Source organism: Streptopelia decaocto, assembly GCF_964273445.1.
Source record: "Streptopelia decaocto genome assembly, chromosome: Z".
Lineage (NCBI taxonomy): Eukaryota > Metazoa > Chordata > Aves > Columbiformes > Columbidae > Streptopelia > Streptopelia decaocto.
The window spans coordinates 16,877,276-16,905,135 of NC_138657.1; the positions used below are offsets into that span (position 1 = coordinate 16,877,276).

At 38.3% G+C, this 27,860-nt stretch overlaps 1 protein-coding gene across 5 annotated transcripts in view; it reads right to left on the reverse strand.

The window, feature by feature from the left end:
• The window catches only part of PIP5K1B (phosphatidylinositol-4-phosphate 5-kinase type 1 beta), a 121,225-nt gene that overhangs the window by 41,253 nt on the left and 52,112 nt on the right, over nucleotides 1-27,860 (reverse strand). For all 5 annotated transcript variants that reach the window (XM_082074248.1, XM_082074250.1, XM_082074249.1 and 2 more), the window contains 4 exons: nucleotides 18,509-18,626; nucleotides 14,301-14,453; nucleotides 12,217-12,516; nucleotides 1,983-2,194 (listed from right to left, as the gene is read on the reverse strand). In XM_082074248.1, coding sequence (XP_081930374.1) covers nucleotides 1,983-2,194; nucleotides 12,217-12,516; nucleotides 14,301-14,453; nucleotides 18,509-18,626 — 783 coding nt within the window. The remainder of the gene's footprint in view (nucleotides 1-1,982; nucleotides 2,195-12,216; nucleotides 12,517-14,300; nucleotides 14,454-18,508; nucleotides 18,627-27,860) is intronic.

Sequence of the window (27,860 nt, forward strand, 5' to 3'; positions counted from 1 at the left end):
GTCAGCCACTCCTACCAGCTTGGTGTCATCAGCAAACTTGCTGGCAGTGCACTCTAGTCCCTCACCCAAGTCACTGATGAATATATTGAATAATACAGGCCCCAGCACCGACCCCTGAGGCACTCCAACTAGACTCTGCCCATTGACCACAACTCTCTGGCTTCTTCCCTTCAGCCAGTTCACAGTCCACCTCAATCTACCAGTCTACCCAATCGTCCAAACAACACTTCCTCAGTTTAGCTGTAAGGGTGCTGTGGGAGACCGTGTCAAATGCTTTACTGAAGTCAAGGTAGACCATGTCCACCACTCTGCCATTGTCTATCCACCTGGTTATGTCCTCGAAAAAGGCTACGAGGTTGGTCAAGCACAACTTCCCCTTGGTGAAGCCATGCTGACTGTCCCTAATGACCCTCTTATCCTTGAAATGCTTTGAGATGGTGCTAACGATAAGTTGTTCCATCACCTTTCCAGGGATGGAGGTGAGGCTGAGCAGTCTATAATTACCCGGGTCTTCCTTCTTGCCCTTTTTGAAGACTGCAGTGACATTAGCTTTCCTCCAGTCCTCAGGCACCTCTCCCATTTCCCAAGACTTGGCAAAGATGATGGAGAGTGGTCCAGCAATGACCTCAGCCAGCTCCCTCAGCACCCGTGGGTGCATCCCATCCAGACCCATGGATTTATGGATGTCCAGATTGCCTAACTGCTCCCTAACCCAGTCCTCATCAACCGAGGCAAACTCCTCCATTGTCCTGACTTCCTCTGGGGCCTCAGGGGTATGGGGCTCCTCAGGACAGCTTCTGGCAGAGTACACAGAGACATAGAAGGCATTCAGTAACTCTACCTTCTCTGTAATTTCTGTGACCAGGGCACCCACCTCATTCATCAGTGGGCCTACATTGCCTCTGGTGTTAGTTTTATCTGCCATGTATTTGATGAAGCTCTTTCTGTTGTCCTTGACCCCTCTCACGAGTTTTAATTCTAAGGAGGCCTTAGGTTTCCTAGTTGCCTTTCTACATCCTCTGACAACAGCCTTATATTCTTCCCAAGTGGCCAGCCCCTCCTTCCATGTTCTTCCATGAGCATTCAACATCTTCTGTGTGAATATGAGTGATGATGTAAAAACTGTGGGAAATTCAGCTCTTTTTAATTTATATTCTAGGGCTCTGAATATCTGGAAACTCTCTCTAAATGCTAAAACCCCTAATTTTCCCATTTGTTTGCTGTAGGTTTAAGCACATGATTCTATGACATCAGTTGTATTTATCTAAATAGCTCCCTTAAGAACTAAGAGAAGAGCTAAAACTTAGTTTGAAATTAAACCCTCATTATAATGAAGAATTGATAATGTAGAATGAGAGTGGTGAACACGATTCTCTTAGTAATACCAAATGTATTTCAAAGGAAACAACAGAATAACTATCGTCTATATACTATTTCTACTGCAGTTTTTGCTAGATAGAAAAGAGGAAAGCAGTAGTTCTTAATCTCAGGAAATATCATACATGGATGTGACTGCACTTGCCTAGTTGATGATGCAGTTCTATGTACTGAGTACACTCTTTTGAGATGAAAATAACTATTGTAGGAATATCAATTTCAGTGTTAATAAATAGTTTTTGCTTATGGCTTATCAGGTTGCTGCCAGTTAAAATTAAAATATACCTGGGACTCTTGTAATAGCTATCTCATAACATGTTGTCTATAAATGAATGCTCTCATGCATTCACAAGTCATTCTGAACTAAGAAAATTAGCTATAATGTCTTTAAAGATGGTCAAGCTAATAATCAATGTTTTAATTTCCTGCTCTGCAGCAAATGTAGGTGGTCTTTTTTTTTTAAAAAAGAGAAGGCTTAATCTTTCAACCCCTGAAATACAGTGTACTTCTTGAATGCTTTGCCTCTTAATACCAAGTGGCACAGACTGAAGAAACAGAATGTGTCAGTTTCAACAGTAATCTTAAGAGCAGGTTATGGTACTTACGTGTTTGTTGTCTCTGTGGTGACTGTGTCCCCTGCCTTCCCAGGGCCCTGTATAGACTCCATGGCTGTGGAATAGAGAACCTTCTGTCCTCCATGACGTTTTGTGTCTGATGCACTTTGGGAACCCTCTCCTTCTTTTTCCTTCATGTTACTGTACAGTATGTGGATTCCCAGTAGCAGACTGTAATCCATGATCTTAAAGCTTTCTAGAACCTATCAACAAAGAAGAAATGGCTGTATTGAAACAAAATATGACAATAGAAATATGAACTAGACAGCAGCATTTGAAAACCTCACTAAAAATAGGCCAACAAAGTACAAGTTTCCCTTGAACTTTAATTATAATTAAACAAAAATCTTCCACTATCCCACATAGGTCAAAGTGCTAGCTATCTAAATAGCTTAATGCTCCTTACAGGTAGGAAAGAAAGATACATAGCCAAAATGTAACCTGGTGTTATTTTGTAGCCAAGGAAGATATGACCAGTCAGCACCTTTTAAGTTATAGCAAATAATCAATTAATAGTTCCACCATATACGTATCAGCTACAGACCTTCTAAAGTCACCTCTAATGCATGTTCCAGACTTCCCTGAGCTTTTTTGGCCAGACTACTCTCTAGCTTCCCTTGATCTTCTGTTTATAACTGGGAAAGCATTCTTGGAGAACTTTCAAATGTCAAAAAAAGCATTTGCTACCACCTTCTCATTAATAGCTGATGCAATTTATGTACAAAAAATCATGCATCTCTCTTTGTTAGGCTAAATAAGATCTATCTAAACTGCAAATGCAGTTTTATTTCTGAAGCATGACTTAACCACGCAGCCCTCTCTTCCAGCTCTACCAACCATTTTTGCCTCTGTCAGTAGATGATGCCACTTGCTTCGTTCATGCACATGTACTGTCCTATGTTCCTAGTCAGTTACACCATTATGAAGTTTGGCATATTGCCATTGAAAGGAAATACAGTTCAAGTCAATATGCGAATGTGAATTAAAACAAGCTGTGATTCTAATACAACGAAACTGTTGGCAAACAGCAGCTGTGTTAAATATCTCATATGGCAGCAGTGCTAACTAGAGGAAGAGAAACTGGTAGCAGCAACCAGGAAGGATGTGCTGTGCCACTCACCTCTCCTTCACCTCATACAGATCAGGAATGATTTGTGATATGTTTTGGCACACTATGTTCTAAGATAACGGTGTAATTTTTGGTATGGAATCAAGAGGCAATAGCATATCTTTTTACGTGAACAAGAACAAGATGATGCAGAGATGAAAAATAAAAAGCGGTAACTCCAGGTATATCATTTAGATGAAGACTATCAGAGCATAAATATTTTTACACAAAACACTGGGATGGCTAACACACATTTTGCAAATCCAAAATGAGATTTGTTGGCAGTCACCAGGAAAGGTCTTGTGGTCTGTGAAATTGCATGAGGAGAAAAAGGGAGCCAATTAGAGATAATTTTGACTCCAATGTCTACGTATATAGGAAAAGAGGTAGGAAAGCTCTGTTCTAGTCTATCTGTATTTCTGATTATATTAAGTAGAAGTCAAAGGTACAATACAGCTGAATTCTTTTCAATCTCTGGCATTCCTCTTCCACTGAAAGCAGACTCTGGGAAGGTGGAAAAAAAAATACAATTCATCTTCTATAAAAATACTTACTTTAGTGCAGTCAGCAACACTGCTTATGCAAAACCTGATTACAGCAGCTACTCAGGCTTGGAAAAAGCATTGCTGCTTTTTAGTTTTAAACATAGCTGCTGACAGCTCTGCCTTCAAGCTATTCTTTACTGTTTTTTGAATTAGATTACAGACATGTTATGATTTAACTGCACTAATTACATAATCTACAACTAGAACTGGATGTAGCCTTATGGAAGGCTGTAGTATAATATGTTGCTGCTTCTTCCACAGGGATGTGTCATGTGATAAAATTCATCTTTATGACTGCATCAATTCACCTCTGCCACTTAAACCCATACTACTTGTGCAATACAATGGACTAAAAATATCTTTGAGTATTTATGACTTTGTTCTAGGATTTCTGAAAAACATCACAAAAACAAGTAGCTATTCTCTTATTCCAGTTCATTAGGAAAATGAACACATGTGCATCTGAAGTATATAACCACAGTACGTATTCTTACAAACAGCACATCGCAAATGAACTCCAGCCCTTGTTCCCTTGACATCCTATTCACAGCCCTACTCAAAAGCAGGATTGTTCAGTCTACAAAGTGCCTTCAGGATATTCTAACACCTTCTGCCCCTCCTCCCGCCTGCTGGTTTGATGTGCAGTTCTGATTACCTCCCCTTAGAAATCTGGTAACCAAAACAGCGACTCCCAAGGCAAATACACACCTTTTGACCAGATTCAAGTATGTTTTACTCTCCTGTTTGTTTTTAAGGAAAATTCTGCTTTGAAATAATTAACCAGAAAAACAAGGAAGAATCTCTAACATCAGCATTCAACAAAATCTTTCTTTGTGTCAAACTCTTCGGTCTGTATTAAGACAGAAATTTTACTTCCATCAGTGGGATTTCCAGCTGAATATACAACTATATCTGAAGGGTTCTCACATATGTACCATTATTAATATATCAAATAGCAAATCATTATTGTTTTAAAATACGTAAGCAACGTTTTGTACACACAGTTGTACAAATTAATCTGATTTGCCAAGGAAAAGTTACAGACTACAACACATTGAGATACTGCTAACGATGCAGCATCCCATGAGAACACTAAAAGGCATAAGCCTTTTCCTGGGTCAAGGGTTGCTTGCAAGTAGTTTTGATCATTTTAGATGGAACTGCTTTCCAAAAGCAGTAGCAAGTTTTTGCTACAAAGGTACCAAAATGAAAATTCATTTCCTAATCTAATGAAAAAACACTGAAACAAATCACAGTATTAAAAGGCTATATTCATAGCAAAATGAGAAAACCCTGAAAAACACCTGCCGTTATCCACGTGAGATCACTAGAAACTGACATTAACTTCCAGAAACACAACCCTTGTGTAGTTAGAAGTGAGAGAAATTAAACCTCTACTCATGTAACCATTCTGAAATACATCCTGCTAGCAAAATGGCACTGGGAGATCTCAGCCAGAATATTTTTATTTGTTATCACACAGCATGATTAAGTGTTGTATTTGATAATGACAAGTAAACATTGTGTTCATTAACTTGACATTAATTTGTTCATCTCATTTGTATTTATATATGTGTTATTTCACTAACTACACTGATTCTGTCTACACAGTGTTGTCACTTGGTCACCGAGTACCACCTGCAAGGCTGGCTTTAGCTGCTCTGACAACTGCCAGATGGCAAGCATCGCTCATCCCCTTTAGCTTTAAGCATTATTCTGCTTTCATGTCATATTAGAAAACAAAAAACATAGTGAAATGGCATCACAAAACACATTGTTTTGGAACATGGAAAAATAAATCCCTGAATGAGATTTTCTTTTCTGAGCTAATTAGATGTTAAAGCACTCTGTGAATTATCTTAGACATGGCTACACTCAACTATGTCAAACAGTGACTAGAAGAGGAAAGCAAGGATTTCTGCCATGGAATTTCAGTTTTATTTTAGATGCAGCCCGAATTGTGTACTGTTTGACAGGGAAATCTTCATTCACATTGCTAACCATGTGAAACAACTCACGTCAGCAGCTCATTTTCATGAAAGAATCAAGGAAAATGCTACTCAAAAAAAAATTCACAGGCTTATGAAATGCAACAGCTAAAAGGATAACCATGCAAGCAAGCACTTCCTCTCCTACAAGTGCTTTGGAAAAGGGGTATAGGAACTAACATAACAGAAAGAAGACAGATTTTACACCAAGTCAACAATTATTCTCTAATGTAAGGAGACACATAAAAATTCCACAAAATAAAGAACTATCTTGTAAGATAAGCATTTCTTAGATACAAGTACACGAACATCAAGTGCTTAGTGATGGGTCTGATTTACAAACTATCCCAAGAAAATTAATTACCAACGCCCACAAAGCATACACAGAGTCACTTCTCATTTCAACAGAATTCTTGAAACATACTGTTAACTAACACTCCTAAAAATGACAATCTGGTTTCTGATTTTCAAAGCAGAAGTAAAGAGAAATTTGGAATTTCAGTTGACATTACAGGAGTGATAATATATAAAAATACAAGAGATATGCTGTATCGTTCTATGTCCGTTTTCCTTGAACTACTGTTTCTGACAAAGAGGCCCTTCATCCAAGATCAGCACATTCTCCACCTCCAGGCCATCTGTTATTTCTGCCCTATGCTGCAGTTCAATATTCCTTCAAGTTGTGCCAACACTACCGTTTGTACGGATATGTTATATATATAACTCCGACTACCAGACAAAAACAGTGTTCACAAACTTTAATCTTCCAGGTAGTGTGGAGTTCTTAGCTTAATAATCCCGATAATGGTCCTGTGAGGCATCTAATCATTCTCCTTATTTTCTAATGCAAAAATACACTACAAAAATTAAGTGTTCTGCCACAGACAGAAAACCACTGATTTAGTCTTCATCCATCAGGAAAGCTTTTGGTTTCCTCATCTGCAGTAAGACATGCCTTAACGAAGGAGGTGCAGAAGGAAACAGTAAAGATTATTTGAATAACACTTCTTAGTAATAGCTGTATTTACAGAGAGAAGAAGAAACTTATCATTCCACCCTCATGAATTTGGAAGAGGTCTGCCCCAGTAAGAAATCATAGAACATGCATACTTTGCCTATGTGTAGGTCATTAGCATTTCAATTGATAACTGGGAAAATACGATTCCTATTGAGACAGAAAATCTAATTACTTGCTGCAAGACAAAATTCCCTGATTTTACAGTGAGTTGCCTCATCTGCTTGTGTAAAACATTTGTTAATGTAGTTTGAAATGTGACAGGTGTCACAGGATCACTAAGGTCAACAAGCTAACTGAGAAGAACTAATTTTGAGTTTATAGGCCACCTCTTAAATATGCTTCTGTAAGAACAAAGCCATCCTTAGGTAACAAATGAAGATCACTAGTGCTCTTACAAATTCTGGCTCATTCTTTACCCATGTTTTTAGGTACATGGGGAATAAAACTTCAGTTTTTATAATGTCATGTATTTGCATTTTCTCTGGGGAATTCTATCCCAAATTTCTGGATAAACAAATACAGTTTGATTCGTATAGACAGTTTTTTCATCTCCCATATTTATACATGAGAGGAGGCAGAAATACTGGGAACTGACCACTGACTTACAAAAAGAAGTTATCTGAGTGCATACAGGTAAATATCTTACTAAGTAGTCATTAACAGCAGGAGGAACAATACCTGTAAATTTTTTTCCATTTGCCTAGTTACTAGAGCTAGCTGCATTTACATGCACTACTCCTTTTAGCCATTTTCAATTTTCTTTTCTCTTGGATTCAGCAGCAGATGGAAAGAGAAAAACAAAACCAGGCTATTTTTAATAGAATACCTCAAATTCCTGCATATGACTAGTTGACATTTGAGAACATACTGTATCTGTGTGAGCGTGTGAAGCAAAGATTTACTAATACAGAATCCTGTGATTATCTATTCTGCTGGAATTCATGCTTCCTGTTTAAAGCTATATTAACATGCTTTGTTAGGTAACTAGATGAGAAACTATTTGTAGAATAATATCTCTGTATAACCATGACACTGCCAGTTTTATACGGGACTTCCTTCATTTTTATTTTTAATTAAACAGTTACCAGTTCTTCCGTACTTTAAAGGATTACAGGGAAGATATTAAGAGTGTTTTCATAATCAAACAACTGGACCACATGCTGATGAAATGTGATGGTGTACTTCTCCTACAGTACTTTTTGACAAGTACCTCTATAAAACTCTATCTTCACTTTTAAAACCGGATGGTCAAGAGCCAAACTTTGTTACTTGTGTGTTTGGACTTCGAATTCCTTGTAGGCAGAGAACAGCTGTCTTCCCCATGCTTTCTGCCTAGAACAGAGGTAACATGTATTTGTTAAGCTGCTTAAGAGCTCCAGTGAAGATCAAATAAGTAGTAATGGATGCCCAGCTTTACTTTGATTCCATATCAACTATGAAAAATAAAATACTACTATTAACCCACTTCTAGTCTTTCTCATACAGAATTGTGCTAATGTTATTTGTACCTAACAGATCACTTAGTGCCACAGTTTATATCCTTTGCCCCATGTAAGTATTCCTCCACATCGAAACAATTTCTGCAGGATTAGGTATTTGTAATGGAAAACAATTTCTGCAGGATTAGGTATTTGTAATGGAAAACAACAGCAGCTAACTTTGACATGGAGTTTAATTTTCTGCACCTTTAAGAAAAAAAAAATCCCCAAATGCACTCTAAACTGTCTTTAATGTGTTTACTGACTTTGTTTTTACATAGTACTTGCTTATGTACCATTCTTGGTCTCATTAATTAGTAGAACAGATTCTTTTAATAATTATAAGCCTAATTTTATTTGGAAATTGGAGAATCTGCACTATTCTTTAATAATTCATAATTTTATACATTGATCAGAATAACTAACAGCATGGTCACTAAAAATAGATCACAGCTATTGACACTACCTTCCAATACTCTCAATATTTACCATTATTAAAAATACAGGCACATTTGCTTTATAAATTGAAGCACTCTGAAGTGAATAAGGCTTCAAAGCAAAGATTTTTCAGGAAAGGTATTCAGGCAAGTGAAATTATTTATTTTTAGTACTGTTTGCCTCCAGTGCTTCCCTGTCTTCCTCCCTTTGCCTCCTGCCACCCACAACAGTAACTATGATGATAGCGTCTGCTGCCAAGGATAGGATAGCTATAACAAGTCTCAGCAATAGTCTGAAATTTGAAAGCTAGTTCACATTTTCAGCTGTGTGCATTCCATGTACAATAAACTCAGGAATATTACATCTTTAGGAACACTGTAACGTTATACTCCTCGGTTTAGCTAAGGTGCAAAACGTGCAAAATGGTATGTGAGAAGAGTTTTCAGACCCTGTTGCCCTGCATGTGAACATAACAAGCAGGGGACTGAGGAGCTGGAGAACACAATCTGTACCTGTCCCAAAGCTGACAATCTGCAGTGGCTACTGGAGCCACCAGCCCACGGCTCCATCCTCTAACCAGGTAGATCACACATCTCCTCATCAGAGCTGCAGGAAGGTGTGACAGACAAGACCTGAACCTCCAGCAGTGGTCCACCGCTGCTATTACCGCTCCTACCTTTCCCTAGGGATGGAGCTCTCTTTCAGGTGAGATCTTTCAGGAGGACAGCCCAGCTAAGCCAAGAAGCCACAGCACAACTTGAGTGTGAAAAGGCAGCATACAGGATGGGGGAGGACAGACAGGCTACAACAGAGGAACTGAGAAACATTACCTGGGCATGAAGAGGTTGCAATTATTGTCAAGGAAACCACAGCTCAGATAGAGTTGAGACTTGAAGAGATGTCAAGGGCTCAAAGAAGAGCTTTCACTGCTATATTTGTGATAAAAGGCTGACCAAGGGACACATAGGCCCACCGCTGAACGCGGCAGGTGATACGGTGGCAACAGACACAGATCACAACAGGCCCACATCACATTCTTTGTGGTCACCAGCAGGCCTCTGCACTTAATGATGGGGCTACAGAAGAGAGGAACTACCAACTGACAATGTTTATATTAAAGAAGCAGGAGAAAAAACATTGCTTACTGATTCTGATTGCAAACATAAACAATGAAAATATAAGCAAATTTAAGCAACACAGAAGATAATTCCTCAGTCCTGAAATATTAGCAAGATCAAAAATTTTCCTGCTTTGATGAATTTTTAATTCCAGTGCCTACACTAACTTTCTCACTCTGGAATAAAATGAAATAGATAACAAGTTTTGAAACCCTAAAAATCTAAGTCAGTTAGCACTCACACCAAGTAGCCATCCAAATAAAATCTGGGCAGAAAAAGAGCAGTGGCAAAATGGATGGAGTATTTCTATTCTTTCTAAAGGCAGGTAGTCAGCTTTATGAAAGATAACAGTGTCTGCTCCCTTTGTTTTACAGAGAGTAATACTTATCTGAACAGAAAAAATGCCAGTCTTATTTTTTAATATACAGATAACATTCAGAGTGTGTGTGTATATATACAGACACACACAGATCCATACTATAGTAATATATATGCATTATGTATACACATTTATAATTTAAACATAATTTTCTTATTTTATTTTAATAAAGACTTAGCTGGGCCTTTAAGAACTGCAGACAAACTTTAGAGTTGTTAATCTAAGATAACACATTGAATAAGCTGTTGTTTAGTTCAGCACTCAACACATAGCAAGAATTTGCCCCTACTTTCAAAGAACCAGTAAGAGTCCCCTTTACATGCAACAGTTAAGTGACTGATTCTTGTTTTTACTTTTCAGCCCAGTTCCCTCTTCTAGATTCTCTTCATTATTTTCTGTACAATAGATCCTCCCAGGCTTTCACTGGGTAAGCAACCTTTGACAAGTGGGGGGATGCACAAAAAGGCATCCAGATCCCCAGATGTGACATACTGATACATTCTGCATTATCACACATGGCAGGAGCTCAGGAAAAGCTCGCTGCAAGAGGCTACAGAAAGAACAATGTGTGGTGTTAGATAAACATCTCACACCGAATATGCAGCTGAACATTAGGTCACTGAGCTTTACAAACAGAGCACAAGGCATTGCAGACTTCTGTGAGGATTAAACAAAAAGTACTATTCATGTGCAAAAACAATGCTTTCCATCTTTCGCCACAGGTGGCAGCGAATAACAAAGTCTGATGTTCAGGATGCCTCTTCTGTGTGATGAGTTCAGCCTACCCATTCTGCTGTTTTATTCCGGAATTCTTAGGATTCCCCTCAGACAAAGCCAATCTTTTCTTCTACAACCCCTGTGAATCTTGTGAAACTCTGAGAGACCTGGGTAACTCCCCTTTTTCCTACTTTATATTTTCTTACCTTTTCTACAGAAAAAAAAGATCCATTTTACAATAATTCTGCCTGTCTACAAGAGGCACTGACTCCATTCATCAAGGTCCTCTCAAAGGACAATGGCAGGTATCCTTCTCCTGCCTTGAAAATGTTATGTGGACATTAAGCACTACTTTTCATCTGGGAAGGAAATCACTTTGCTCCAGAAGTAAGATTGCTGCCACTAAACATGCCATCCCTACTCAACCTTCCCAGCTACTGTTAACTTACAAAGAGGTAGACTTCCCAAAGCGGTACTGAGCTTGCAGCTCTACACAGAGTTTATCAAATGTAACAACGGTACCACATGGCTATTTACTGAGCCTCAGAAAAAAATCGTTAAAATATCCAAATTAATGGAAAGCAAGATTAAAAAAACAACCAACCAAATGGCACTGCTACTGGATTACTTTCATTTATTAATCTGTATTTCCATAGATGGATCCGTGTAATCCTGCATGTAGAGACAAACAGGGAGACAACCCTGTAGAAAGGGATCTGGCGGTTGCGTTGGATGGCAAGGTCAATAAGTCAGCAATGTGCCTTGGTGGCCAAAATGGCCAACCATATTCTGGGGTGCATTAAGCACAGTACAGCCAACCAGATGAAAGAAGCGATTGTCTCACTGTACTCAGCAATGGTTGGCCTCACCGAGTACTGTGTGCAGTTTTGGGCTCCACAATATCAGAAGGATATAAAAATATCAGAATGTGTCCAAAAGACCTCATTGCTGTCAACAACTTCCTCATGAGCACAGCAAAAGGGTGCTTGGTGATGTGAGGGAATTGCTTAAAGCTGCATCAGGGAAGTTCAGACTGGACATTAGGAAAAAGTTCTTCAGTGAGAGGGTAGCCAAGTACTAGAACAAGCTGACCGGGGAAGTGGTCATAGCCCCAGGCCTATTAGTATAAAAGAAGTATTTGGAGAACACTCTTGGATACATGGTTTAACTTTTAGATTGCCCTGTATGGAGTCTGTACTCAGACCAGATGACCCTTGTGGATCCCTTCCAACTCTACAATTCTAGGATCACAGATCCCAACAACTTAACTAAAATATAGCTTCATCAGGGCTTTGACATACATAGTTTTTCCTAAATAAATTGCATGGAAAAGGAATGGAGGTTAAACAGAGTCTCATCCTGCTCTCTGTTTTGCTTAGGTGAATCTAGAACAGATGCAAACACAGAAGTTTAAATAGTCAACAATGTTTACTCACGCGACAATCCCGCTGTAGTGTTTTCATTAGTGCGCTGTGTGTTTCAGAGTCAAAATACAACCCTTCATGCATGTCTTGCAAGAAATCCAAGTCTTTGAATGTAGGGTTGGACTTCTCCCTCTCTTTTCTTGATGCTCTCCTTTTGTATGTGGAGCCTTTCAAGTCGTACGTGAAATGCATTTTCAAAGCTCGTGGCAAAACATTGTTCATTACAACAATTCTAATATTAATGCCTCCTGACTGAACGCAGTACAGCCCATAAAATTTGGGTAAAAGAGTCCTTGGATTCTGGTTCAGATTCTAAAACAAAAGATTTATTGTTAAATATCTCTATTTTCAATAAATTTCCATGCTTTAGAAAGTTTTTGTTTTTTTTAATAAAAAAGCACATGAACAAACATCAATAAAATTGTGCATGTTTTCATATTTAGTATCGTTTCTTTGACTGGTTGATTTTTATTGTGGGTCTGCATTTCAGAAAGCTAGCATAAATACTGCCTCTTTGCCAGGAACTTACACAGGCCATGAACAGAGAAGTAACTGCATTTTGACAGGTTTCTCCTTCCCAGACCCCATGAAAGAGCAGAGCAGGCAGATCAAACCCAAAAGCATCCCCAAGATTTCATTTATTTATTCTGGCCCGAACAATCTTTGCATTCTACCTGCTTAAGGAGTTTGTGTCAAATGCAGTTCCTATTACCTTGACTTGGACTCTGAAAAACAGACCCCTGTCTCCATGAGGCTTTTCTTGTTGAGGCTTAGTGCCAAATGACTAGGTTGTCTCCACAGGAATGTGAGATCATAACAGAATCATGACTGACCATCAGAACAGAAATGTGTGAAATAAGCCAAATTCCACAACAGGCAAAAAATTAACTAGGAGAGGATAAGAGAGGTGAAAGCAAAAGATGTCCTCCTGAATAAAACTACTTCCAGTTTTTGGCATGAAAAAGCAAGAAGGGGAAAAGTTACTTCAAGTCTTACATGGTTACTAAATCACAATATACAACTATGGAAAGAAAGTACATTAATAGGAAAAAATCAAAGTTATTGAAGTTTTACAATTTGGAAACTCTTGCATATGGTAGCAGTGAGGATAAAGTTCTCAGAAAAAAGGAAAGAGTTCTTATATTTACTTGTAATAACTCAAACGTAGGTTGAGTCAATAATCATGATTAGTAACACTACAAAAAATTTGTGCCACCGTTGCGCTTTCTGATACTGTCAGTGCATAATATTTTTAAGAGAAACACTGAATCCATGTTACTTTAGTATAATAATGGCAATAGTCCTCATTTTTAGTACAAGTGAGAGAGTAATTTTTCAGGTTTTACGAAAGTAAAGAAAAAAAAAAGTCAGTCACAGGTTTAATAATTCAAAGTCCTGTGTACCACCCAGGAGAATCTATGTTTATACATATGGGGTTTCTTCTGTTTGTGTTTTGTTGTTGGGCTTTTTTTTGTTTTTCTAAAAGAAGAATTAAGTTCTTACTTTGCATCAATGGTTTCCCTTTCTGATGACTGACAGACATAAAACAATACAATCAACTTAGCATTAGCCCTCATTCAAAAATTAAGTTTTGAACAAATTCTATGGATAAAAATGTTTGGTTTTTTTTTTTAACATAATTGTTTTAATAAATGAGAAATGGAAATTAGAAGTAGTCCAGAAACAAAAGGGAAACTGACCGGTCTATTTTCTTTGTCCACTCTGAGTGAAATGCAGAGCATAGACAAGCAAAAAATGGAGAAAAAAAAAAAAAAGTTGGATTAGAAATTCAGAAAGCTTTTTTGTTACTAGCTTATTAGAAGCAAAGTTTGGTATCAAATCAGAAGACTACATTCAGCTTCATCTTGAATCCTGGAAGAACAGCAATTACAATCTTAACTATATTCTTGATTTATATCTACTCTTCACAATGGGGGTGTGCAGTTGAAAGGTAAAAGATGGGTAAAAAGTGGGTAAAAAAATATATTATGAGAAATACGGATAAAGTCAATGAAAGGTTAAAAGGCAACAAATGAAACTGAATCATGTGACACAAAACAGGAAAAACAGGTAAAATACAGTCTTGACTGACTTACCATATAATAACCTGGCAAGAGCTTCTGAAGAAACTCAGCCTCTTTGTGTTGAACTGTTTTGATGATGAACTCGTCATCGCTAGTTACAAAAAACAGGGACCCACTGGCACCTGGGTTGGATAACTCAATTAAAGGCTCACTGCAGATTGAGTACTGGAAGAGACAAAAATTGTTTTTCACTGCCAATGCATGCATTACTCAAACACGAGTTTAATACAAAGCACCACACATTCAGGTAGGCACAGGGGAATCACGGAGCTTCATCTCTGGGTTTCAACTGCAGCAACTCCGCTAACATACAGCAAGCTGGGTCACAGTAATCTGGCTGAGATTTGGCAGGGCCATTGTTACACCCCACTCTGCACGACCTTGGAGAAGCAACGGGCAGGTGAGCGTATGGTCCCTCTGCATGTCCCACTGCACCAGCCAAACCTTCTCTGGAGCGGAGCCAGTGGCTGAGGTGGAGAAAGTCCATCCCTGCACCATCAGCATTGAGAATTCTTGAGTCAAAAGCCTTAAGATGACATTTTCACTGCAACTATTCACTTTTCATAGCCATTTATGAAACAGGTACAAGAAGATGGTAGACAAACACACTAGGAGTAGTGGTTTCTCAATACAAAGAGACAAGTCCTCTTCTGTGGAAACTGGGATTGAAACTATAAGAATAATCATCTCAGCACAGCTGCTACTGTAGTTTTCTGACTGAAAACTGCCTGAAACAGAAAAAACTAAATACCAGTGAAGTACAAAAAACGGGGTTTTGAAGGACCATTATTTTGGATGCTTAGACAGGCTCTCTCTTCCATGGTGAGACAGTAATATTTACTATCACATCAGGAGGGAAAAGCACACCAAGGAGCATTCCTTACTAATAGAACCAGATCTCACACAGAGGCTAATGTACATTTACTAAATCTCCATTAATTCACATTTCGTGCCTCACTCAAGCTAAACAGAGAGGTGACATTAACCTCAAAAACATAGGAAAATCTGTTTATACTAAACTTGAGAGCTTGTTTAAAATATATCATTAAACTTTCATTCACATACTCTTTTCCTTTGTTACATATCACATATTTTACACACTTGGAGATTTGCTGTACAGTCCAGTATTTGAAGGCTTCAGTCTTTGAAAGAAATAAAATTACACAGGATGTGAATTGTGAGTACTGTAAGCACCAGAGAATTATTATTAGCAGTACACTATGCCTTCTGGTCTTCTCAGAACAAAAGGAATAACTGTTTCAGTGACATATATCTGGTTTATTGCCTGAAATGAATTGAGCAATTCCACAAGAAAAAAACAGTTCTGTTTGTTCAAAACAGCTTTCATTCAGTTTAAGTGGGGTCTTGGCACCAATTTCAGTGGGTGTTGATAGTAAAGAAAATTATACAAGAAAATATAACAAATATATGCTTTTGTGAGCACTTGAACTAAAGAAATGTGTTCCCTATTGACTCAAAACCACTGCCTTAATGCATTTTCTTATCATGGCTCCAGTTGCGGCTTTTTCGATGCCTGCAATTTTAAATAACTTTTGCATGCCATAAAAATGTTACCTGTTTCTCTCCCTGCTTCTCCACTTCACTCAGTTCCAATTACTACGAGACACCTTTCTTATTAATCCTACAGCTGCAATTGTCTACAGGTAGAACAGCAATACTGATCTGCAGTACTACAGACCTTCAGAGCAAATCAGCAGCTGTATTGCATTTTTCTTGCCTAAATATATAAAGCTTCATGAGTAATTGTCATTATTGTAAGCATTTTCAAACCAATTACCCTAAGCATTAAAGCTCAATAAAACAGTACAGCATAAGCACAGTTATTAGCCTATACTGTGTGATGGTCATTATACCATTCAGTTCATTCCTGGAAAATAAAAGTCTACCCACCAAGTACTGCTATACAAGGAGTCCAGCAAATTTTGACTGGACAGAGATTAAAATCAAATAAAATCTGAAAAGTAAGAAAATCCTCAAGCCCATGACCATTAAGTTCTTAAAGATTAAGAAGTTTACTTGCAAAATGCCAGCATTCCATGAGGTTTCCAGTGACAATTTAATTCTACCAGATGTTAAAATATATTTACCTTCATTATCCAGTCTGACTCCTACAGTGCATTACCACTGAAGGTCCTTGGAAAAGGTGAAAATGCAAATCTATGGGGTTTGTCATTGCAAATGAACAGTGTAAACTCACATGTGCTTGCTGTAATTTCTCTTTTTACTTCCATTCCCCTTCAGCCACAGTTGGACAATCAGTTGGCATTTCATTACACTATTTTAGATACTGAATTGGAATAATGGTCACTGCATGACAGATCAAGGTTTCACAGAAACAGGAGGGACTGTTCAGCCAGAACCATGAGGTACGCTACTAGGAGCAAACTGTTAACCAGATGTTTTGGTCATAACCAATTAGCAAAAGGGTCTGAAACAATAATTTTGTTTTATGATCACAGCACCCCTCTGGTCATATCTGCATCTGGACCACAAGGGACTACAACCTACTCTGATTGCAAAGTGACGCCCATTTGGAATCAGAAACAACAGAAATGGATTCTAACATGCTTGCAGAGCAAGTACAACCCTAACAGAGACATGCATCAGTTACAACAACATACACTGAAATATCTGCTACATTTCACAAAAATACCTATTTGAAGGAAATCTACTCTTGTATTTTCAAGAAAACAAGGTACACTTGATTTTGAAACTAGTTTTTCTAGTTGTCCCTTTTCCTTGGCAACATATCACTAGTGTCTTTTGCTGTGCCAAGAGGAAAAAGAATCTGCAACAATTTGACTTTACTGGGATTTCCCCCTCAGTGATCAGTCATTTTGTAGCTAAACTGAGTGTCACAAATCTCTTATCAACAGCAAGCAGTCTTTCTATACTCTTTAACCTATGCCACTGCAAATGCTTCCTTGGATGGAATAGAAGTTGCAGGTGATCATAGCTCTACTTTAGGAAGTACAGTCTTTTCAGCAGCTGGCAACTACAGCCTGAGTCTTTTGCCAGGTCTATAAAAGTAGATAAAACACATTACATAATGACACCTTCATAAAATTCCAACCCAACTCCACTTCCCTGCTACTAACATCTACAATTCAAAGGAAATATCTGTTTTTATACATAATTATTGTTGTGAGTCCTAGTAATAAAAAAATCCATAGTATTAAAGAATTAAAATCAAACACCCACATTCAACTGAAATAAAAGCAAAAATAGTCAAGTTTTGCTTTAAGGTTCATTTTCCAAGGGAAAAAGCCCTTATAACACACTTGAACACAACAGAACTCAGCTAAGTAATATATTAAGTAATCCTTCAGCACAATTTAATAATTTTTAATTTTTTATTCCTTCAAGGTCTTTCAAATTATTTTATTTTTAAATAAACAGTTATCAATAATGGAAGGAAAGTATTTGGAAACTCATTCAAAAGAAGTTAACAACAAAAACCTGACTGATGTACAAAATGGCTAATCTGTACTGGGATTCTGATTTGTTGGGTGGACCGTAATGAGACAAACTAGACATAAAGCAAACATCTGCAAAACAATCCAGCTCTTTGCTTTCACACTATCCTTCCAAAAGCATAACTACGGAAGAGGTAAAATAGTGGATCTGCGTCCCTGGCAGTGCACAAGGTGGTTCTACCAAGTAAAGGCTGCTTGTATGACAATATGAAATGCATCACTTTTTTCTTATGTACACAGTTGAATACTGAGAAGGAAAAAGTCTTCAGACTATAAAATACAGAGAACAAAGGAGGTACTCTAAAATGCTTATTTTTTAGCCTGCCACCCAGTTTTCTCAAGGCTAGATGGGAACATTTGCAGACAAGAGCTTCTTTAATGAAGTGAATAAATAACGTAAATAACACAAGAACAGTTTATTAGAACTGAATTGGTAGAAGTCACACAAGTATTGACTATAACTTCTCTAGTAACAATGACCTGAATGAGCAGTAATACTCAAGTTACTCTAGTCAATTAACAAGGCAGGTTTTTATAGGAATAGCCTGAAAGACAAAGAATTAACATTTTCATAAAACACTAAAAATATTCACTAGTTGTAAACCACTCTACACACAAAATTTACTATCCATTTGGGCACTATTAAAGCACCCTGTTCTGCCACTATGAAGCTGGTATACATTACAATCATTTGTAACTCAAAGGAAAACTGTAAGCTCTTACCAAGTAATCATCAGGCTTGATACCAAAAAGTTCTCTGAAATAACGGAAGGCAAGAGGTGCATACGTCTTAAATCTGAAGTCAGGGTAATGATGAGCGGGGGTTAGATTGCTCCCTTCACTGAAAACAAAAACAAAAATAAACCAAACCAAATTATTACTCAGCAATTTTTAGCTATTTCTTCCTTGCAGCTGCCTAATGCAGCCATTGGCCTTCTGAGACAAGAGTCATAAATGCAGACAAACCTCCCTGTCACCATTAATCAGTGTAACAAATGTCTGTGAGAGACAGAATACTGCCAGCAAATTCCTTCCTCCTGTCTTAAAGAGAATGACTATTTTCACCACACATATCAATTTGCATAAAGATTGGGTTTAAACTAATGCTACAAGTTCTGATAACTCCTCCCAGGTAAGCCAGTCTAATAGCTTACTGACACAGGAAGGGTGAACTCCACGTATGCTCTTGCAAAGGGTTTGGAAGTCAATGCAGCAAAATAACTTCACTACTGGCTTGGTGACCTGAAGTGGTTTGCAGAGGGGTCAAACGGGCACTAAGGACAACACAACAATGAAGGCAGAACTGTGTGGCCAGAGCAGGAGGAAGGAAGCAGAACCACACCTGGTTTTGGTGCCAACAAACATGGATTTGCTCAGCCTTACTTATGAAACAGCATCCTCAGCGTTCGTCTACCACGGGCTAACTGAAGTGATGGTACCTTTTTCTTTCCTGATAGTACAGTCCAAAATTGGAAAGCCATTCTGGCGTTGCTGACCTTAAGGGGTTTTCTGTTTGGCTGGTTGTCATGTCACGTATTTTATCCCACCCCAATCTAAACCGGCACTAGCTTAACACACTAGATTGGTTAAACAGGAACACAAGGTACAGACCATTTAGGGAATTCTGGGAAATGGTATGCAGCTACATGCAAGATACAGATTCGAAACAGAAGCGGCACAAAGACTACTGGGATGGCCAGCCTGGAAGACAGTCTTTCTTAAATGGGGAAAAAAACAAACACAAACAAACAATTGTTATAGGCTCCTTAGCTCTTTCCCTAGTTTTATATTTACTATCTCACTGTATTATTAAGCTGCAGTTGTATGAATCTTGAGATTACAGTACACAGTTAAAGCTAAAGGAGAAAGTCAGATGCAAAATGCTGCCAGAAAAAAAAAAAAAATAATTAAAACTGCCTGTGGAATCATTAATAATGGAAACCAAAAGAAGGCTTTTAAGCAGAAGAGTAAAGCTCTACACTATGATTTCAACACAAACAGGAACAGTTTAAGACAGTTTGATCAGTCTCCAAACAGTCTGATAAATAGATGAGTACAAAATCCAAGACTTGACACAAGTGGTCAACATCAGCTCTTGAAGACTTCTTTACTCACCTACCCATACCACTTTGTTCAGAAATGAAGCACATACCTCTACGCTTGGCAATAAGACTATCCAAAGTATATAAAAAAGATAAATGAATAAAACTAGGAATTCACACAGATGTGAAAAATAGTAAACTCTAAGCAACATTCCTGTGAAGACTAAATTAAATATCATGAAAATATTAAAGAGCTTTGATCCTGTACAATTAATGCCTGTCATATGAACTTGTCACCTTCCATTAATAACAATTCGACCACAGAAGTCTACTCAACCCACCTCGCCACCACTGCATGGATACTGCCAAAACCCACCAGAACTGAACTGCTTCTAATTAAACCGTGTGAGTGGGAGAACAAGCTTTCTCAGGCTCCAGAAATGTATATACTTGAGATGAAAGGAGGAAAAAACCCAGTTTCTGTCTGGCAATCACAAACAAAATGACGGTTGTGGATGACGCAGGACACATACAAAGACATTAGAATACTGCTGCTTCTTGGAGAGCTAAACCACACGGTTAACAGCTAGTGAAGGCTGTGTAGTCCCAAAGAACTCATCTGATCACTTTGTAGTCTACTGTATCACAACTCCAAGGCATTAAAATCAAATCCACATGTATCTTATTGTTCTATTATACAGGAAAAAATGAAAATCATCAGGGTATTAGGCTGACAATAGTAGTTTCTCTTTACAGTCAAGATTGGATAATGCTTTTTCTCATAAGGTCTGTCAGCTGCTCAGAACACTGCTAGTCTTCTCTGACACTACGTTTTATACAGCTGGATGCACGTCATTGCATTTTTGTGCAACTTGAGGATGCCACGGGATAACATATACTATAATGGGAATGTGGGGCTATATTTGCAAATCCATTTAATTGTTGTATGACACAGACAAGAACAGAACAGTGTTCTATGCTGAAGCATCACATCATTGTCAGGGAAGATTAATCACCTAAACTTTATTAAAAAGTCCTACCTTTCAATACATAAATAATTTTATAAATCTGCTCCTGCACCCATAACTCAAAAGCCTCTTTTGTGAAAGCACAGCATTAAATAGATTAGATGTCCTTACTATACCAGAACATCTACTGTTGCTGGAATTTCACCAGGCTGAAGACAGGAGGATTGCAGCAACAATACTATGGGTCCAAGCCATTTTGCAAGTGCATATGGAGTAAAATGGCCAATACTGGGTCTGCAAATGAACAGTAATGCATAGCATGTAGAGACTAATTCCAGAGTAATTGCAGAACAGAGCAATTATTTTGGAACAGCATCTACACAGAGGGCAATTCCATTTAGTTAAAGCACACAAGTTTACTTTATTACAGATAACATATTGAATTTCGTTATGCAGACAAGTTTCCTTATCCTTTGTAAAATCAGCTTAAAAATCCCTTTTACTAAAACTCTCCAGAGCTTTTTATCATACCCTTCCATTTTTGTTAAACATATTAATTAGTTTCAGCTTTACTGCCTGATAGAAAAGTTTACAGGATCACAACAGTAAGCTCTTCTGTGATGCAACAAGCAAGCTTGACAGAAATTTAAGATTTCTTGGTTATCTTTCTGGAAGAAAGTTGGTAAGGTTTTCTTGTTGCTACTTTCAAGGGAAAAAGCACCCCCAGCTCCATTAATTTCCTGCAGTCACAGAAAACCTTCAGATTTCTTGTGGCTGAGTATGTCCTTGCTCTCACCTGAAAGGGAGAGTTTCCACTGTACAAAATGCTTACTGCAAATACATCTCAACCTTATTTAGACACAATTATTCACCTTCCACTCTGATAGCTCTGGAGATAATTTATTTCATGTTTTTTCCCCACATCTTCTTGGTGCAAATCACAAGTGTGTTTCAGTGTGGTTGTATAAAAGTACACATGCAAAGCACTGCATGTAACAACTTTTAATCAGAGGAGGGAGTTTCATGGGGACAATTATGTCTTTGAAGTTGAACAAGAAAAATACTTGTTAACTGTTGACAAAAAACTTAATCTGCAAAATGAAGCTTTGGATAAAATAGAAGTATACTCTCTATATTAAAACTATTAGGTAATTGTACAATTTTCCTCCCAGATACTTTAGGTCACATGTCTACCAGAGTTTAAAAAAAGGAAATATAAAGGCTTTTAATATTGGCTTTCATTCTTTGGTTCTGGCAATCTTGAGGAATTCAAGTCTCTGCATTTGCACTATGACAAACAATATAGGCTTTGGAAATATTAGGAAGCAACTGTAAATTATGAGGTATTTTAATAATCTTAGTTGTAAGACCACACAAAAGCAAAAGACTCATAGGTAGAATTAAAAAAAAAAAAAAAAGAAGAGGTTAAGCTTAGTACACAAGTGTGCTTTAATACTGAAATTGTAGACTTTTTTTTTTAAAATCAAGCATGCCTAGAAGTGACAGTATGTGCACCTTAACCTGTCTCTTAGTAAAAGCTGAGGGTTGATTTAAAGTGTATGTGGCACAATATCAAACTAAAAAAGACCTAAAACTAATTGCATTTTTAATGGTTAACCCTGTGGCTTGCAAAAATTTGCTAAACGAGACACCTAGATGTGTTTCTTGGCAGCTTTTCTCTTCCATGGCCTCACCCTGGCAGGCTGCACTCAAGAGACTGCACACCTATCTGAAGGGGCAGGGAAGGCCAGCTGAATCTCTTGGTATCAGGCTTTCATCACAGAGCAATGTTAATAGGCTCTGACATAGTTGTTCACAAAAGAAATAGTAATGTTGTAGTTGTGGGCCTACATATACCCTCCTTGTATGTATTGTAACAAGAGTGAAGAGAGGGAACACCTCAGGTCTCTCATGTGGAAGCAACGCTTTTTAAAATCTTCAAATCAAAATAAAACATCTAAAATGAAACGTTCCCAATATTAAAAACTAAGATAATAGTTTTGACTGTTCTTGGATAAAACTATTCTTTTACAATACATCAAAATGTGTTTAAAATCTACAAACTCACAGACCAAGTAATGCTTTGGTGTATTCATTTCCTATATATCATTTCAGTAAAGCAACTGTTTCCCACATGATGTTAGTAGGTATTATGGCTATCTGTACAAATAGGAGTGTGTTTTTATCACACTGTGGGATAAAGTCCAGTGGTAATACCTTTGTTTCCCCACAGTATCTTCTCCTATACTTTTGGTTTCTATATGCTATCTTAAGCAGTCCCCTGCAAGGCAGCTTTAAAATACAACTGTGATAGTAAGTATCTTCAAAACACGCCAATTCTACCTATGTAACAGCTGAATACACAGACATTTTGTTATGATGATGACATGACTATTTCACCACCAACTAGACATTCCATTAAGGCAAGGGATCTCACAGTACCTTAAAATAGTTTAAGTATGTCTACATAACCACACAATCAACCAGGTTATCACAGGTTTACCAAGAATTCGTCACTAACAGAAGTAGCTAAGACCAATAATTCATAATGAACATGTTTTTGCTTTTCTTGCCACAGTAGCTCCGCTTCGAATACTATTTGTTTTGCAGACAGAAGCTGTTCTTCCTATCTGCGCTATCACTCTGCTCACAAAGCATAAAAAGTGCCAGAAGTTGGGTCGTTCTGTGCATCTCTGCAACTGAAGAACAAGAGAAAAGCAGCAGCATTTATCAAAGGCTACTTTCTTATCTGGCTGTGAAACTGCCCAACTGGAAACAAACACAGTGGTGTAAATTACACAACAACTAAGTGCTAGTGTGAACATTTGAGTACTATTCACACCCAGTCTACAGAGTTTCCTGTACTTCTTTAATTACCAAGACACTTAGCCCATCAGGTAACCTATGAAGAGTTTGGTACAAAGATTTTTCCAAGGACAAGTGTCAGTTTTCTTTTTTCTAAATCAGAAAACATCACGTTTGATTTAAGATGTAGGGTAAAACCAAAACCGGTTAAAATATGTCCAAGATTTGACTTTTCCTAGTACTTTTGACTACTTACTTGGACAGTCATCCAAATGCTATCGTAATACAATGTTAAGCTTTTGACATTAAGTAGCAGAAAACACTGAATAATCTTTCATTAGCATCACAAGAAAGCAATCTGCCATTGAACCAGTTTACTGTACAGATGACTGTAGCTGCAGGGTGCATTCAGGTCAATAGCATATAACAAACTTACTAGTTAAATTAGAAACCACAGCCAAGTGTTCTCAATATGCAGGGTTCAGACCCTAAAAATAAAGTGTATTAGCACAGGAAGTGCACAAGACTGATTAACAGCTTGCTGCAAAAAGGTCAGACTCAGAGCTGTGCTTAGAAACAGCATCCATCTAAGAAAACAAAAAGAGATGAAGCCTGGAACATGCTGCCTTGCTCCAAATGCTCTGCATTTCTGAGGCTGCATATGACTGACTAGCACAGTTAGCTGACAGAGTGGAGCAGCTTCTGTTTTGCTTGTCAAGCATCACTACAGAAAATGTGCCTATTCAGTATGTGCCTGCTGGAAATGCTTAGCCAGCTGCCCACATTGCCAGCTCACAGGCAGCTGCACGGCCCCACGGCCCAGCCACCAGCTTGCCACTCCTGCCTAAAACAGCGAGGCTTATTAGCTCAGCAACAAGCCTTTCTAACCACGGCCACACTACCTGGAGCCAGCTCCACACTTCAATCAAAAGCTGTCAAGACACTGCTGTGGCCACATTGCACAAATGATCGATTTGGAAACAAAACGTGCTGCCACAAAATGAACTGGTTCCAACCAAGGAAGTCAGGAGCACAGAGCACAATGCATGAAGCACAATATGGCCCACATGGCTGAATCACGGGACAAAGTGTACAGAGCACTGGCAGGACACAAAACGTTCCCACTGAACTTTCCAGCCACTGCTGCTGCAGCACCAGGTAAGCAACTCTGTTTCTGGGTTTCCAAATACAGGTTGCTTGCAATAGTTCCTCCTGCGGTTTCACCCTACTCAGGGATCTGGGCAGAAACTTCAGACACTATCTTCAGAATCAACTGGGTCACTGCAGACTATACTTGTTTCTCGGTCCAAGGAGCATATTTGCATCATGCTATTTAAACTCCATCTGGACGGTGGTTCTCAAAAAACTCCTTTCTAAAATCCCCTAATAATACCTCATTTAGTGCCCAAAAGCCACATGCGATAAACTCCTGGGCAGCTCAATAAAAAGGGATGAAAGGAATGCCACAATGTGGAGCAGAAAGTGACAACGGCAGTTTTGAACCCCCTCCACCACTACAATGTATGAATGAAAGCAAGTGCCTTTGCAATCGAAACCCACCCACTGTACAGAGATACCCATATTACACTCAAAACCACATCCTGAAATAAATACCTAAATCATTCTGTGCTAAACTCTGACAATTTAACCCAGTTACAAAGTAACTCTGGACCAGGCATAACTTGCAATCCATAGAGTTATTCCTGATCTACATCAGTAGCGGCCACAATAAGCAGGGCAGTTATGTTCAGGTCTGAACAGGTCACTTTTTTACTTTGCTGTTTTTCTCCCTCATTCATGAATCCTGAATTCTGCTGGAAGTGTTTTGCTATGGGGTACAGGTGGTGCTGAGGTTTACTTCATGGGCCCAGAGATACAAGGAGACTATTTATCTTATGCAACTGATAAAATTTATAAACAACTGCTGGCAATTTTCTCCTAACAGTAAAAGGGCATGGATAACACTATTTTGCTCTCTGGCACGGAGGCTGCTGTTTCGTTGCATTTCTACTAGCTCGGGTCTATTTTATCACCACCGCCGTAAGAGCGCTGCTGTTGTTGCCAGAGCAGCAGGTGTGCCGCGGCTCTGCAGGACAGCTGTGCTCTCACCTGGCTGCACACCTGCGTGGGGAGAGGTGGGAAAACATGGGAGGAACGTGGAGCAGGACAGCTTGCGAAGAGGCAGGCTGCTGTGAATAGGCTGCAATGAATGGCAAGTTCCACTAATGGCCTGCTTGGGCTTGCAGTGGAACTGTGCATACCCAGAGCAAGCGGAAACATGCTGCTCCTTGCTCAGTAAGCACCTGCTTGCAGCACCATGCTTGCTGCACTGTCAGGTTCTCCTCCAGCTGCGGACATCTGGCAAAAAGCTGAACTTCTGCTTGCTCCAGGGTGATTCCAGATCGAGGTAGGCCCACTGGACCTGGCACTGTAACTAATTTCAACTAATTGCTTTCAACCCAGACCAATCCAAAGGAAAAAAAAAAGTCATTAGAGTAATGACTTTTAACAACACTGCCTTCACATGTGGGTACCACCCCAGGAAAAAGCACCTTGAAAGCACAGCCCTATCTGGAAAAAAGACACAATCTTAGCCTTTTACCTCCAACTGTGGTAATGAAACTACCTACAGATACGACTCAGGAGCAATCCACATAATGACAAGATGAAAAACTCAACATCCCAACACCCACAACCAGTAAGGAAAGATGCCTGTATCATTATGTGCCTTGCTAAATTATCACAATTTATAGAAACTAATACCACTTTGGACTGAAAGCATTTTAGATAGGAGAACGTGCATGTTACATTGAGACACAGGGAAGACTTGAAATTTGATGTCTGTGGATTAACATAACAAACCAAGTGTCTTGGTTTTAAGAGATGTGGGGGATAGCCAGATTTTAGTTTCACAGAGAACGTTATCAGCAAGTGCTCTTTATGGAGAGGCTCCATATATAATTCTACTTACTACACAGCTATGAAAAAAAAAAAACCCACAACTATGCTGCTCTGGCCATTACTTTCATTTGTCTAATTTTCCTCATATGATTTATTTATTTATAGGAAACTGTCCCAAAAGGTGCTACTAAAGCTTTTATAATAAGTTTTATGTTAGTGCATACTGGTTATTCCTTCTGCCTTTGTTTTCTTTTTAAGCCAGAGGGATCTCTCCCAGGTCTCCCTTAAAAACAACACAAAACAGAGAAATCTGAGTATATAGGCATGAGAGAGCTTCACATGAGAGAAAACATACGCAATGTTATGGACTACAAGCCATGTTATTTTACCTGTTCCTTTACAACTATGTTAAAAACGGTAGAGATGAGAATTTTTCCCAAAACTGTGCTATGTAATAAAACAGTTTTACAATGCATGTTTCATTTAATTTCCATGAACAACAAAGTTGGTATCACAGCCAAAGTACAGAAGTTTGCATCATTGTCACAGTCACAAATTTCACTAATATGATGGGTCACTCCCTCTCCATTTTTCAGACCAATAAAAACTTCATCAGAAGATATGGAAATTTCTCAGCTGTAATTTGGATTTTTTTAAAGCAAATAAAATCTTGTTATTACAGTGTATGAAAACATATGGACTACAAAATTGTGCACAAACTTTATCGTTAATACCAGAACAATACCCCCAACTACGAGGAACTAAAGAAAGTAATGTAAAAACTTAATTTCACTTAAGAAATACATTTTCGTCTCTTTGTAAGATATCTCAATTCAGAGGAAAACAGAAGATGAATCAAGCAAATTTACATGAGGAGAGATCAACATTCAAGTGCCTGCAATTATTTTGTACGTTGTCAGTTTAACTTCGTTTTAGTGACATCAGTAATTTTTAAGGATTGTAAATTATTGCAAGCAGTTTATGAAGGGGCATTCAAACTGCACATGAACCAAACTTTGAAAAGCTCACAGAAAACACTCTAAAATTCAGGGAATACTGCATACATTGCACGTCTTCATGGAAATGACAGACACTACTTACACTTAGCACTTCTAAGAACCCAGACAACAGTTCTATTTTCCTAGTTTTGAAAGCCACTTTTCCTTAACTTTCTTTATCCATTCCTAGCATATAGAACTTGGAAAAGTTACACAGCACTGTACTTGAGCTTCTGAAGCCCCCAAATTAGTGATTGGAGGCTTGACTGATTTCTCTTATCAGCATAAACATATTCTTATAAATTCTATAGCATCCACTTGGCAGTGACACAAGTTGAGACGCAAAGCAGTAATGGTGCAC